Below are 14,609 nucleotides of genomic sequence, written 5' to 3' on the forward strand. Positions count from 1 at the left end.
TGATAATAACTACAACAATAAAAACAACAAGGGCAAAAAAAGGAAATAAGTTAATATTTAAAAGTTTTTTTAAAAACAAGGGCAACAAGAGGAAATAAATATTAAAAAATAAATTAAAAATCTTTAAGGGAAAGGAGAGAATCAAAGAAAGAGGGGGCAAGGGTAGATAGCATAATAGTTAAGCAAACAGACTCTCATGCCTGAGGCTCGAAAGTCCCAGGTTCAATGCCTGCACCACCATAAGCCAGAGAAAGGAAATGGGGGACTGTGTGATGGTATGTCCGGTAGAGCACACATTACAGTGCACAAGAACCCAGTCCCTGGTCCTCACCTGTCACAGGATAAGCTTCATTAAATGGTGAAGTAGTGTTACAGGTCTTTCTCTCTTCCCTGTCTCCCCCTTTCCTCATTTCTTTTTTTTTTTAAATTTTTTATTTAAGAAAGGATTAATGAACAAAAACATAAGGTAGGAGGGGTACAACTCCACACAATTCCCACCACCCAATCTCCATAACCCACCCCCTCCCATGATAGCTTTCCCATTCTCTAGCCCTCTGGGAGCATGGACCCAGGGTCATTGAGGGTTGCAGAAGGTGGAAGGTCTGGCTTCTATAATTGCTTCCCCGCTGAACATGGACGTTGACTGGTCGGTCCATACTCCCAGTCTGCCTCTCTCTTTCCCTAGTAAGGTGTGTCTCTGGGGAAGCTGAGCTCCAGGACACATTGGTGGGGTCTTGAATCCAGGGAAGCCTGGCCAGCATCCTGGTGGCATCTGGAACCTGGTGATTGAAAAGAGAGTTAACATACGAAGCCAAACAATTTGTTGAGCCCTTTCCTCATTTCTTTTGTCTCTATCCAAAATAAATAAAAATAAAAAGGGAATGAATGAGAATTAACTGTAGTGGGTTAAGTCTATCTTTTTTTTTTTTTTTTTTACCAGAGCACCCTTCAGCTCTGATTTATGGTGGTGCTGGGGATTGAACATGCCTCAGGCATCAAACTCTTTTTGCATAACCGTTATGCTATCTCCTGTTCCCTGGGACCATATATCATCTCAAGAAAGCATGTTAGCTTTAATAATATTGATACTAATATTCTTTTTAAAATTTTGCTTTCCCCCCTTTTGTTGCCCTTGTTTTACTTTTGTAGTTATTATTGTTGTTGTTGAAGTCATCATAGTTGGATAGGGCAGAGGGAAATGCAGAGAGGAGGGGAAGACAGAGAGGGGGAGAGAAAGATAAGACACCTGCAGACCTGATTAACCGCTTGTGAAGTGACCCCATGGCAGGTGGGGAGCCGGGGGCTCAAACCACGATCCTTAAGCTGGTCCTTGCGCTTCGCACAACCTGCGCTTAACCTGCCGTGCTACTGCCTGACTCCCTTTTTTTTAAAAATTATTATCTTTATGTATCAGATTAAGACAGCCAGAAATTGAGAGGGGAGGGAAATAGAGAGGGAGAGAGACAGAAAGACACCTACAACACTGCTTCACTGCTTGTGAGGCTTTCCTTCTGCAGGTTGGGACTGGAGGTTTGAACCTGGTCCTTGCGCATAGTCACATCTGTGCTCAACCAGATGCGCCACTGCCCGGCCCCTAATTTTAAATTGTTTTTAATAAATAAATAAGTATTTATTTATTCCCTTTTGTTGCCCTTGTTTTATTGTAGTTATTATTGTTGTTGTTACTGATGTCGTTTTTGTTGGGTAGGACAGACAAAAGTGGAGAGACGAGGGGAAGACAGAGAGGGGGAGAGAAAGACAGACACCTGTAGACTTGCTTCACCGCCTGTGAAGCGGCTCCCCAGCAGGTGGGGAGCTGGGGGCTCGAACCGGGATCTGCACTTAACCCGCTGCTATACCGCCCGAGTCCCCACGTTTTAAAACTTATTATTGGATAACAACCCCACCAATGTGCCCTGGAGCTCCGCTTCCCCAGAGCCCTTCCCCACTAGCGAAAGAGACAGGCTGGGAGTATGGATCGACCTGTCAACGCCCATGTTCATTGGGGAAGCAATTACAGAAGCCAGACCTTCCACCTTCTGCATCCCACAATGATCTTGGGTCCATACTCCCAGAGGGTTAAAGAATAGGAAAGCTATGGGGGCCAGGGCCTCAAACCCAGGTCTCTGATGATTGCAACGTGTGCACTCTACCAAGTGCACCACCACCTTGCCCCTAGAGCATTCTTCAAAGACCTACTCTATCAGAAGAGAGAGCCAATGGTTTTAACTTGCAAACTATTTATGTACCCAAACAATAATGTCGACTTTTACACTAGGGAAAAAAACGCTTTAAGAGGTTGACTCAAGGGGGCTGGGGAGACGGGGAGGAGCAAAGCCTGATTCTGAGCACTAAGGAGAAGGCTGGTTGAAAAAATCTCGCGAGATATCCCTTAGTAACTTTTTTTTTCCGCGATAGTTTGCGGCCTCGCCCTTTTACTCTCACTCCCAGGATCACGGTTAATCTCGCGTTCTTTGGGAAGTTCCGTTGAGGAAGATGGCGGCGGCCGCAAGCACCCTACTCTTATTGCCGCCGGGGACTTCAGACTGAGCCTTTCCGGAAAGAGTAGGCACAGCTGGTGCCCTTGCACCTCGAGAGCACTAACTAACCTGGTTCCCACGGCAGTGGTGGGGAAGGGCTTGTGGTGGTGTGTAGCACTCAGGCCCTCCCCACCGTCAGGATGAAGGCTCAGGGGGAAACTGAGGGTGAGTGACAGAGGGGCAAACACAAGGGGCGGGACACAGCTGGGGGCAGCCAATCTGCGAGATCATTTGGGGGCGATGCCTCTTCTGGGGCCACTCTCCTAAGGCGTTAGAGTTCTGCGGGCGGCGTGTGTGTGTTTTAGATGTTATCTGCCATTCCTAGTGACGGAGTTTCGGTTTTGGGGTGCTGGGGCCCCGATTTCTGTGAAGCTCTCCTACTTTCGGGCAGTCAGTTGGACTTCAGAGTATTTTTACCCTAAAGTGATGGGTGACTTAAGTAAAACTAAAACCTACTTACAACTCGTTCCAGAAGAGTCTTCCGATTGATGACAAGAACAATGGTACAGCAGCGTGCGTTCTGAATGATGTTTTGGCGTGAGTGAAATGATTCTAAATCAGCGGTTCCCAAGAATGTCAGTGTTATTGTATGTCTTAAAAATGCGTTGCATTTAACCTTCCAGTGATTGGGTTAACTCAGCTCCTGAAAAACAACTCCCTTGTGGAACGTAATAGATTCTTTTATTATTATTATTATTTTAAAAGATTTTATTTATGAGAAAGACAGGAGGAGAGAGAAAGAACCAGACATGACTCTGGTACATGTGTTGCTGGGGATCGAACTCAGGATCTCCTGCTTGAAGAGTCCAAAGCTTTATCACTGCGCTACCTCCCGGACCACTGTAATAGATTCTTAACCCCCTCACACTAGAGTTGGAATGCTTCCCTCGCATTTTGGAAATTTTTCTACTAATACAACTGTTATTGTTTACTTCTTTTTTACTTTACCCTGAGTTGTGTGGGTCAGATACCTTACCTACTCATCATTGTAGTCTCTAGCACATAGCAGCTCAAAAAGTGCTTGATCAAACGTTCCTATAAAGTATTTGTCATTAGGTTTCTCTGGTACATGGAGAGTATTTTGAAGGAGAGGACGAAGAGATGTGTAGAGCAGTGACAAGTGTAAAATGGGTACTGAACGAATGGGATTTTTGTCTTAAGTCCTCAAACCTGTTTTGTGTCAACAGAAAATGAGGGCATTAGAGGAAGGAATTTGAACTTTAATTAAAAAAAAAAAGTCGGGAGTCGGGCAGTGGCGCAGTGGGTTAAGCGCACGTGGCGCAAAGCACAAGGACTGGAGTAAGGATCCGGGTTCGAGTCCCCGGCTCCCCACCTGCAGGGGAGTCGCTTCACAGGCAGTGAAACAGGTCTGCAGGTGTCTATCTTTCTCTCCCCTTCTCTGTCTTCTACCACAGTTGGAGCACACACTTTGCCATGTGCAAGGACCCCTTGTTCAAATGCCGCTTCCCACTTCTGGGGGTGGGGGTGGGGCTCTTCATAAGCATTAAAGGAGGCCTTCAGGTTTCTCTCTCTCTCTCTTTTTAAACTTTATTTATTTATTGGATAGAGTCAGCCAGAAATTGAGAGGGAAGAGGGTGGTAGGGAGGGAGAGAGACACCTGCAGCCCTACTACTGCCTGACTCCCTTATTTATTAATGAAAGGAAGAGAAACAGAAAATGAACCAAATGTGCCTGTAGCACAGTGGTTAAGCCCATGTGGCCGGAAGCTTAAGGGCTGGCTTAAGAATCCCCACCTGCAGGGGAGTCGCTTCATAGGCAGTGAAGCAGGTCTGCAGGTGTCTCTTTCTCTTCCCCCTCTGTCTTCCCCTCCTCTCCATTTCTCTCTGTCCTATCTAACGGCGACGGCATCAATAGCAACAACAATAACTACAACAACAATAAAAACAACAAGGGCAACAAAAGGGAAAACAAATAAATATTAAAAAAAAAAAAACCAAATGTGAGCTGTCAAACTTGGGACTAATTTATCTGTTGCATCACCTTCCGGACCACCCTTCTGTGCCATATATAAGTGTGTGTCTTTTTAAAAATTTATGGTGCACTTGTTACCATACACAAAGCCCTTGTTTGAGCCTCTAGGGGGAAATCTACAACAGGTGAAACAAGTACTGCAAGTGTCTCTTTCCTTTTTTTTTTTTTTTTTCTTTCTTTCTTTTTTCTTATTTGCCTCCAGGATTATCTCTGAGGCTCAGGCACCACAAATCCACTGCTCCCCATTTTATTGTATAGGATAGAGAGAAATTGATAGGGAGGAGGAGTGAAAGATAGACACTTGTAGACTTGCTTCACTGTGAACTAGAATTTTTTTTAATACTTATTCCCTTTTTTATTGTTATAGTTATTATTTTTGTTGTTATTGATGTCGTTGGATAGAACATAGAGAAATGGAGAGAGGAGGGGAAGGCAGAGAGAGGAAGAGAAAGATACCTGCAGACCTGCTTCACCGCTTGTAAAGCGACTCTCCTACAGGTGGGGAGCCCGGGCCTGAACTAGGATTCTTATGCGGGTCCTTGTGCTTTGCGCCACCTGTGCTTAACCTGGTGCACTACCGCCCAACTCCCTGGAATTCTTCTTTTTATTATTTTTTTAATATTTATTTTCCTTTCTGTTGCCCATGTTTTTTATTGTTGTTATTGATGTAGTCATTGGTAGATAGGACAGAGAGAAATGGAGAGAGGAGGGGAAGACAGCGGGGGAGAGAAAGACACCTGAAGATCTGCTTCACTGCTTGTGAAGCGACTCCCCTACAGGTGGGGAGCCAGGGGCTCGACACAGGATCCTTACACAGGTCCTTGCACTTTGTGCCACATACACTTAATTCTTGTGTGGGTCCTTCCATTTCATACTATGTGCGTTTAACCTGGTGTGTCATCACCCAACCTTGTCTCTCTCCTTTCTTTTCTTTTTTTTTTTTTTTGCCTCCAGAATTATTCTGGGGCTCAGTGCTTGCACTATGATTCCACGGCTCCTGGAGGCCTTTATTCCCATTTTTATTCCCTTGTAGTTGCCCTTGTTATTTTTATTGTTGCGATTGCTGTTGTTGCCAGATATGACAGCGAAATGGAGAAATGAGGGGAAGACAGAGAGAGGGAGAGAAAGATAGACACCTGCAGACCTGCTTCACCGACTGTGAAGTGACCCCCCTGCAGGTGGGGAGCTGTGTGTTTCGCGGGGTGTACACTTAACCCACTGAGCTACCGCCTGTCCTCCCCGTCTCTCTTTTGTATCTCTCCTCCCCTCTCAGTTTCTGTCTGCCCTAGCAAATAAAGAAAAATTTTATTTATTCGATTCAGCAGAGAAAAAATGAGAGAGGCAGAGGAGATAGAGAAGGAGAGAGTGGGGGATTGTGTGATGGCGCACTGGGTTAAGTGCATATAATAGGAAGTGTAAGGATCCACACAAGGATCGGGGTTAGAGCCTCTGGATCCCCACTTCTGGGGGCGGGGGTTCGCTTTACAAGCAGTGAAGCAGGTTTGCATGTGTCTTTTTCCCTATCTTCCCCATCCCTCTCAATTTCTTTCTGTTCTATCAAAAATAAATAAATACATAATTTAAAAAGGAGACAGAGACACCTGAAGACCTGCTTTATGGATGGTGAAACTTCCTCTCCTGCAGGTGGGGCTTGGGGTGCTTGAACCCAAGCCCTTGAGAATGGTAGCATGTGCAATCAATCTTTGTTTTCCCTCAATTTTGGTAGAGACAGAGAAATAGAGATACCACATCACCATTCTACTGTGAATGAAGCTGAGATGCTTCATACTTCCATGTGGTTTGGAGGTTCAAACTTGGGTACTTGTGCATGGTAAAGTGTGTTCACTCTGCTAGGTGAACTCCTCCCCTCTCATATTTATTTGTTATTATTTATTTATTGGATAGAGACTGAAATGGAGAGGGAAGGGGGTGATAGAGAGACAGACACCTGCAGCCCTGCTTCACCACTCAAAAAGCTTTCTCCCTATGCTCCTATGTGACTTGGAAGCCCAAGGACCTTAAATATGGTAAGGTGCATACTGTTGGGTGAGCTAATAATCTTTCAACTACAACTACTAATCTTTCCCTTATCACAGGCTTCACTGGGACATTGTACCTACATAATTACTGCCCTCAGCAGACTTTGTTTGTTTGTTTTTTCATATACAAGTGGAAAGGTAGAGGAAGGTAGATAGTTGTTTCCATGTTGTGGATAGGGTGTTTGAACTCATGTCCTAGTGCATGATAAAACGTGTGCTTTACCTGTTGATCCATCTCCCTGCACCTTTTCTTTCTTCTTTTCTATTTATATTTATTTATTTATTTATTTATTTATTTATTTATTTATTTATTTTTTACCAGAGCACTGTTCAGCTCTGGCTTATGGTGGTGCAGGAGATTGAACCTGGGACTTTGGAGCCTTAGGCATGAGAGTCTGTTTGCATAACCATTATGCTCTCTACCCTCCTCCCCTTTATTTTAATTTTTTTGGTCTGTCATCTATGGTGCTTCACCACTTGAGCTTGACATTTTTCTTTTTTTAAATTATGTATTTATTCATGAGAAAGACAAGCGAAGAGAGAGAAAGAACCAGACATCACTGGTACATGTGCTGCCGGGGATTGAACTCAGGACCTCATGATTGAGAATCCAATGCTATATCCACTGTGCCGCCTCCCAGACCATGACATTTTTCTTTTAAATTTTTTATTATAGTTTTTATTGAATAAAGACAGCCAGAAATTGAAAGGAATGGGGAGATAGAGAGGGAGACACCTGCAGCCCTGCCTTACCACTCGAGAATTTCCCCCTGCAGGTGGGGACTAGGGACTTGAGCTTGTGTCTTTGTGCTTTGTAACATGTGTGTTCAACCATGAGTGCCACTGCCTGGCCCCTCAGCCTGACAGTTTCTTTCCTCCTCCTCCTCTTCCTCCTCCATCTTCTCCTTCTTCTTTCCCCCTTCAGGTAAGTTATCACTGGGGCTCAATGAATCCACTTCTCCTGTTGGCCATTTTTTTTTTTTTTCCTCCAGGGCTATTGCTGGGCTCGGTGCCTGCACCATGAATCCACCGCTCCTGGAGGCCATTTTTTCCCCCTTTTTGTTGCCCTAGTTGTTGCAGCCTCGTTGGGGTCATTATTGCCATTGTTGACGTTGCTTTGTTGTTGGATAGGACAGAGAGAAATGGAGAGAGGAGGGGAAGACAGAGAGAGAGGGGAGAGAAAGATAGACACCTGCAGACCTGCTTCACCGCCTGTGAAGCGACTCCCCTGCAGGTGGGGAGCCGGGGGCTCGAACCGGGATCATTACGCCGGTCCCTGCGCTTTGCGCCACATGCGCTTAACCCACTGCGCCACCGCCCGACTCCCGGCCATTTTTTATATTTATTAGAAGGACAGAGAGAAATTGAGAAGGGAGGGGGAGAGAAGAGAAAGACACCTGTAGGCCTGCTTCACTGCTTGTGAAGTGCCCCCATGCAGTTGGGTAGTAGGTGCTTGAACCTGACTCCTTGCACATGATACTATGTTTGCTTAACCAGGTGTACCACTGCCCTGCTCCAAGCTTAGCAGTCCTGAGGATTGAACATGGGGCCTCAGAACCTAAGGGACAGAAGTCTTTTTGTATAACCCCATTATGCTATATCCCCAGCCTTACATTAAAAAACAACAAACAAACAAAAAACAACTGAGGGAAGTTGGGCAATGTTTGACCGAGTTAAGTGTACAAGATCCCAAGTTTTGGAGCCCTGTGGCGATGGTGGCACACCTGGTTGAGCGCACACAATACAGTTCAAGCCTCCAGTGTCTACCTGCAGGGGAGAATTATTTATTTTTTCTTTTCATTCCATAGGACAGAGAGAAATTGAGAGACAGCGGGGAGATAGGGAGAAAGATAGATACCTGCAGACCTGCTTCACCACTTGTCAAGCATTCCCCACTGCAGATGGGGAGCAGGGACTCAAACTCAGGTCTTTTTGTGTATCCTTGCACTTGTCCTTACTCTTAGTACTATGTGCACTTAACAAGTATATCACTACCAGGCTCCCTCTTTCTTCCTCTCTATCTCACCCTTTCTCCTTGATTTTTTTTTTAATTTTATGTTTCTGCAATAAATAAATGCTTAAAACAGGTAACAGTAAAGTAAAGAAACCACAGCAACAAAACTTCCTACAGTACATTGGATGCCTGTCTTGACCCTCTACTTATTCCTCCCCAACTATATTTTGTTTATTTATTGCCAGCAGGGTGATCACTGGAGCTCAGTACCTGCATGATGAATCCACGCTTCTTGCATCCATTTTTTAAAAAGTTATTTTATGGGAGTTAGGCGGTAGCTCAGTGGGTTAAGCGCATGTGGCGCAAAGTGCAAGAACCAGCATAAGGATCCCAGTTCGAGCCCCCAGCTCCCCACCTGCAGGGGTGTCACTTCACAAGCAGTGAAGCAGGTCTGCAGGTATCTTTCTCTCCCCCTCTGTCTTCCCCTCCTCTCTCCATTTCTCTCTGTCCTATCCAACAAAGATGACATCAATAACTACAACAATAAAAAAACAACAAGGGCAACAAAAGGGAATAAATACATAAATATTTTTTTTAAAAAAAGTTATTTTATTTTTTCATTGGTGAAAAAAGTTATTTTATTTATTCATTAATGAAATTGAAATACAGAGAGAGAAATATGCAGAGAGACCAGTGCACTGCTCAATTCTGGCTTATGCTGGAACTGGAGATTGAACCTGGGATCTCAGAGCTTTAGAGCCTTAGCATGAAAAGTCTTTTGCATAATCATTGTACTGTTTCCTCAGTTCTTGTGTTTTTATTTTTATTTTTAAATTTTTATTATTATTTTTTATTTACCAGAGCACTATTCAACTCTGGCATGTGGTGGTGTGTGTGGAGGGGATTGAACCTGGGGCTTTAAGCCTCAGGCATATCTCTTTACATAACCATTATGCTATCTACCTTTCCATTTCTTTTTCTTTATATGATGGGAGAAAGAGAAATTGAAATGGGAGGGAGAGATAGAGAGGGAAAGAGACCATACCTACGTGACTGCTTGTCAAGCCCTTCTGCAAGTAGGGAGTGGGGATTTAATTTTGGTTCCTTGTGCATGGTAGTATGTGTACTTAACCAGGTGCAGAACCTTCTGGCCCCCTTATTTTGGTTCATTTCACTTTTATTTATTTTTTTAAAATTTTATTTATTGGTGGGTCAGGCGGTAGCACAGCGGGTTAAGTGCACTTAGCACAAAGTGAAAGCGTATGTGGTGCAAAGCTCAAGGACCGGAGTAAGGATCCCGGTTTGAGGCCCCAGCTCCCCACCTGTAGGGGAGTCACTTCATAAGCATGAAGCAGGTCTGCAGGTGTCTCTCTTTCTCACCTTGTCTTCCCCTACTCTCTCTATTTCTCTCTGTCCTATCCAACAATGACGAAAAAAATAATAACTACAACAACAATCAAATACAACAAGAGGAACAAAAGGGAATAAATAAATAAATATTTAAAAAAAGGGAGTCGGGCAGTAGTGCAGCGGGTTAAGCTCACGTGGTTCGAAGTACAAGGCCAGGTGGGTTAAGCGGCAGGTGGCACAAAGCGCGAGGACCCGCCTAAGGATCCCGGTTGAGCCCCCCACATGCAGGGGAGTCGCTGCACAGGCGGTGAAGCAGGTCTGCAGGTGTCTGTCTTTCTCTCTCCCCCTCTGTCTCCCCTCCTCTCTCCATTTCTCTCTGTCCTATCCAACAACTACATCAACAGCGATAATAACTACAAGGGCAACAAAAGGGAATGAAATAAATATTTAAAAAAGAATATTTAAAAGCCTTTATTTCAACATTGCCTTGCTTTGGTCAGTTATTTTCAAGTGAAAATACAAACTTAAATATCTTTTTTTTTTTTTGGCCTCCAGGGTTACCGGACTCCCGAACAAAATAAATTTTAAAAAAATCTGTGGTCCAGGAGGTGGCACAGTGGCTATTAGCCTCTCAAGCACGAGGTCCTGAGTTCAATCCCCGGCAGCACATGTACCAGAGTGATGTCTGGTTCTTTCTCTCTCTCCTGTCTTTCTCATTAATAAATAAATAAAATCTTAAAAAAAATAAATAAAAACTCTGCCCCTCTCTATGGTAATTTATTGTGTTAGACCCATCACTTGTTTTTTTCATTAAAAATAATTTCTGGGAGTCAGGTGGTGGCGCAGAGGCTTAATAAGCACAGGTGGCACAAAGCTCAAGGACCAGTGTAAGGATCCCGGTTTGAGCCCCTGGCTCCCCACCTGCAGGGGAGTCGCTTCACAGGTGGTGAAGCAGGTCTGCTGGTGTCTTTGTCTTACCCCCTCTGTCTTCCTATCCTCTCTCCATTTCTCTCTGTCCTATCCAACAGCGACATCAAGAACAACAATAAAACAAGGGCAACAAAAGGAAATAAATATTTAAAGAATATATTCTTTTAGGAGCTGGGTTGTAGCTCAGCCAGTTAAGCACACATGGGACGAAGCAGAAGGACTGGTGTAAGCATCCTTCTTGGAGCCTCCGACTCACCACCTGCAGAAGGGACTGCTTTACAAGCAGTGAAGCAAGTCTACAGATGTCTGTCTTTTTTTTTTTTTTTTTTTTTTAAGATTTTATTTATTCATGAGCAATGATAGGAGAGAAAGGACCAGATATCACTCTGGTACATGTGCTGCCGGGGATTGAAACCAGGACCTCGTGCTTGAGAGTCCAAAGCCTTACCCACTGCGCCACTTCCTGGATCACACCAGATGTGTGTCTTTCTTTCACTCTCTCCGTCTCCCTCTCTCTCAATTTCTCTTGTCTTATCCAACAACAACAGCAATAATAACAAGGACAATAAAAATGGAAAAAATGTCTTCAAGGAGTAGTGGATTTGTGGTGTGAGCCCAACCGATAACCCTGGAGGCAACAAACAAAAAAGTATTTGTTTTGGGCGTCGGGCGGTATCTCAGTGAGTTTAACGCAGGTGGCAATGCGCAAGGACTGGCGTAAGACTCCCGGTTCGAGCCCCGGCTCCCACCTGCAGGGGAGTCACTTCAGAAGTTGAGTAGGAAGTCTGCATTTGTCTTTCTCTCACCCTCTCTGTCTTCCCTTTTCTCTCCATTTCTCTCTGTCCTATCTAACAATGACGACATCAGTAACAACAATAATAACTACAAAAATAAAAGAACAAGGGCAACAAATGGTAAAATAAATAAAAATATAAAAGTATTTTTTAAAAGATTTTTGTAAATATTAATTTATTTTCCCTTTTGTTGCCCTTGTTTAACATTGTTGTGGTTATTGATGATGTTGTTGGATAGGACAGAGAAATGGAGAGAAGAGGGGAAGACAGGGAGAAAGACAGACATCTGCAGACCTGCTTCAACACTTGTGAAGCGACTCCTCATGCAGGTGGGGAGCCGGGGCTTGAACTGGGATTGTTATGCTGGTCCTTGCACTTTGCACCGGCTGCGCTACCGCCCAATTCCCCAAAGTATTTGTTTTAAAGTAAATGATACTGGAAAAAACCTCTTTTATTAGGATGGCATAAAGTATGGGATTTGCACTTGCATTTAAAACTGGAAAGTTCATAAAATAATTTCTAATACTCTCCTGATTTATATTGCAGAGTCAGAAAAGCTAAGTAAGATGAGCTCTCTCTTGGAACGACTTCATGCAAAATTTAACCAAAATAGGCCTTGGAATGAAACCTTTAAGCTTGTGCGTCAAGTCATGGTGAGCCATGCGTTTAAGTGGATAAAGTGTTGTGCTTAGTTAATTATGTAACAGCCTAAACTCCCTGTGTAGACTTTTTGAAAGTAATTATAGTGTTCCATTTTACTTATTGTAAAACATCTAAATATATGGTGGCTATCAACTTTAAGACTACCTATAAAAGAGTAATGCTTTTAAAATATTATTAATCATGAATTATAGTACACCTGAGATAGGCATATAGCTTTGCTTCCTGTTAAGCTCCTTGATTGTAATGTGATAGTGTATTTATTGTATCTGAATTTACAATTCATTTGATTTTTGTTTGTTTTTTTGCTGGGGATTGAACCCCAGACTTAGTAAATGGTTATGCAAAAGATTTTCATGCTTGAGGGCTACTGCTGGGGCTCTGTGCTGGCACTATGAATCCACTGCTTCTGATGGCTTTTTTTTTCTCTTTTATTTTCCCTTTTTTTTTTTTTTTTTTTTTTTAAGATTTTATTTGTGAGAAAGATAGGAGGAGAGAGAAAGAACCAGACATCACTCTGGCACATGTGCTGCTGGGGATCGAACTCAGGACCTCATGCTTGAGAGTCCAAAGCTTTACCACTATGCCATATCCCAGACCACTTTTTATTGCTTTCTATTGTATTGGATAGGACAGAGAGAAATTGAGAGGGTAGGGGAAGATAGGGAGAGCAAAGATAGACAACTGCAGTCCTGCTTCACTCCCTGCTCTGAAGCTAGTGGAGAGCAGGCTCTCAACCTGGGTTCTTGCACATGCTACTATGTGCACTTAACCAGCTGCACATCTGCCAGTCCCCAATAATAGTAGTTTCAATCTCAGTAGATCAGTATGTGAATCAAAATTTATTATATACAATAGAGGGTTTATTTATTTATATACAATATATTGTATATAATACACTTATTATATACAATAGAGGGTTTCCCTTTCCAGTGGAATGAAAATAATTCAGCAGTAACGTACCTTCTCTGCTGAATGCACACAGGAGAAGTCAGATTATTGATTAATCATCAGATGTTTGTTTTGTGGGTTTGCAAAGAAAGATGGAGGTAGGATAGCAAATCCTTGAAAAACTATCATTGTGTCATGAAATTGTTTGCGTTTCTGGGGACAGCAGTGTTATGCAGAAAAATCTTTTTTCCATTAATAAGATGAGAAATTCTGTTTTGCATAATGTCTGGAGTTGAATTTCCGATTTCTTGCAAAACACCTTGTTGGATTTGGGAATTACCAGGTCTCTCAAACCATTCAACTAAGTAAATTTTAGAATGTGCTTATTTCCCCCAGAGGCTGATCTTATTTACTATGTGTTGATTCTTTCTAATTTTCTCCTGAAGAGTTTATATTTTTTAGATCTGGGGATACTTTTTTTATACCTTCATGTATAGGGATGTATCCATGTATATATGACTTTTTCTTCCTTTGGATGAATGGACAAGCCATAATTAAGAGTCTGTAGACTATCAGGTGGGGGTAGATAGCATTGTGGTTATGCAAAGAGACTCTCATGCCAGAGGCTCCAAAGTCCCAGGTTCAATCTCCTGCACCACCATAAGCCAGAGCAGAGACTATAGAGCATTTGAGTATTGTGCCTATAAACGTTCTGAATTATCACTACTAGAATAATGTATATATTTACCATTGTTTGCCTTGGTTGATTTTTACCTTAAATTTCTCGCCACTCAATATAGGAGAAAAGGGTTGTGATGAGTTCTGGAGGGCACCAGCATTTGGTCAGCTGTTTGGAGACATTGCAGAAAGCTCTCAAAGGTTTGTAAACATCTCTGAAATACGTTTATTATTATTAGTTTATAAAAGTTATTTAAAAATATTGTAAATAAGTTTATTTAGGGAATGGTACACCTCCTAAAGAAAGTGGGGGTTGCTTTTGGAATGGAGCAGAGGAAAAAAATTGCTGATTTCTTTTTTTTTTTTTTTTTTTAAGCAGAGCACTGCTAAGCTCTGGCTTATGGTGATGCAGAGGATAAAATCGTTGATTTCTTTTTTTTTTTAAATCGTTGATTTCTATAAACAAAAAGTATAATTTAAGAAAACTTTAAAAAACTAATAAAAAAGGAGAGTTGGGAGGTAGTGCAGTGGGTTAAGCACAGGTGGTGCAAAGCGCAAGGACCTGAGTAAGGATCCCTCTTCGAGCCTCTGGCTCCCCACCTGCAGGGGAGTCACTTCACAAGCAGTGAAGCAGGTCTACAGGTGTCTATCTTTATCCTCTCCTCTCTGTCTTCCCTTTCTCTCTCCATTTCTCTCTGTTCTATCCAACAACAATGACAACAGTAATAACTACAACAAAGTTATACAACAACTATAAAACAAAGGCAACAACAACAAAAAG

The 14,609-nt window shown here is 42.8% G+C and overlaps 1 protein-coding gene across 2 annotated transcripts in view; it reads left to right on the top strand.

Annotated features, from left to right (window-relative positions):
- Nucleotides 1-2,465: 2,465 nt before the first annotated feature.
- The window catches only part of MED1 (mediator complex subunit 1), a 57,982-nt gene continuing 45,838 nt past the window's right edge, over nt 2,466-14,609 (top strand). The window contains exons 1-3 of one of the 2 annotated variants that reach the window (XM_007530938.3): nt 2,466-2,705; nt 12,146-12,252; nt 13,951-14,029. In XM_007530938.3, the coding sequence (XP_007531000.1) occupies nt 2,681-2,705; nt 12,146-12,252; nt 13,951-14,029 (211 nt within the window). In that variant the 5' untranslated portion in view covers nt 2,466-2,680. Of the gene's footprint in view, nt 2,706-2,847; nt 3,078-12,145; nt 12,253-13,950; nt 14,030-14,609 lie in introns of those variants that run through there. The other variant, XM_060203579.1, reaches the window with a different exon arrangement.

The sequence above is a fragment of the Erinaceus europaeus genome, chromosome 12, assembly GCF_950295315.1.
Source record: "Erinaceus europaeus chromosome 12, mEriEur2.1, whole genome shotgun sequence".
In the NCBI taxonomy this organism is placed as follows: Eukaryota; Metazoa; Chordata; class Mammalia; order Eulipotyphla; family Erinaceidae; genus Erinaceus; species Erinaceus europaeus.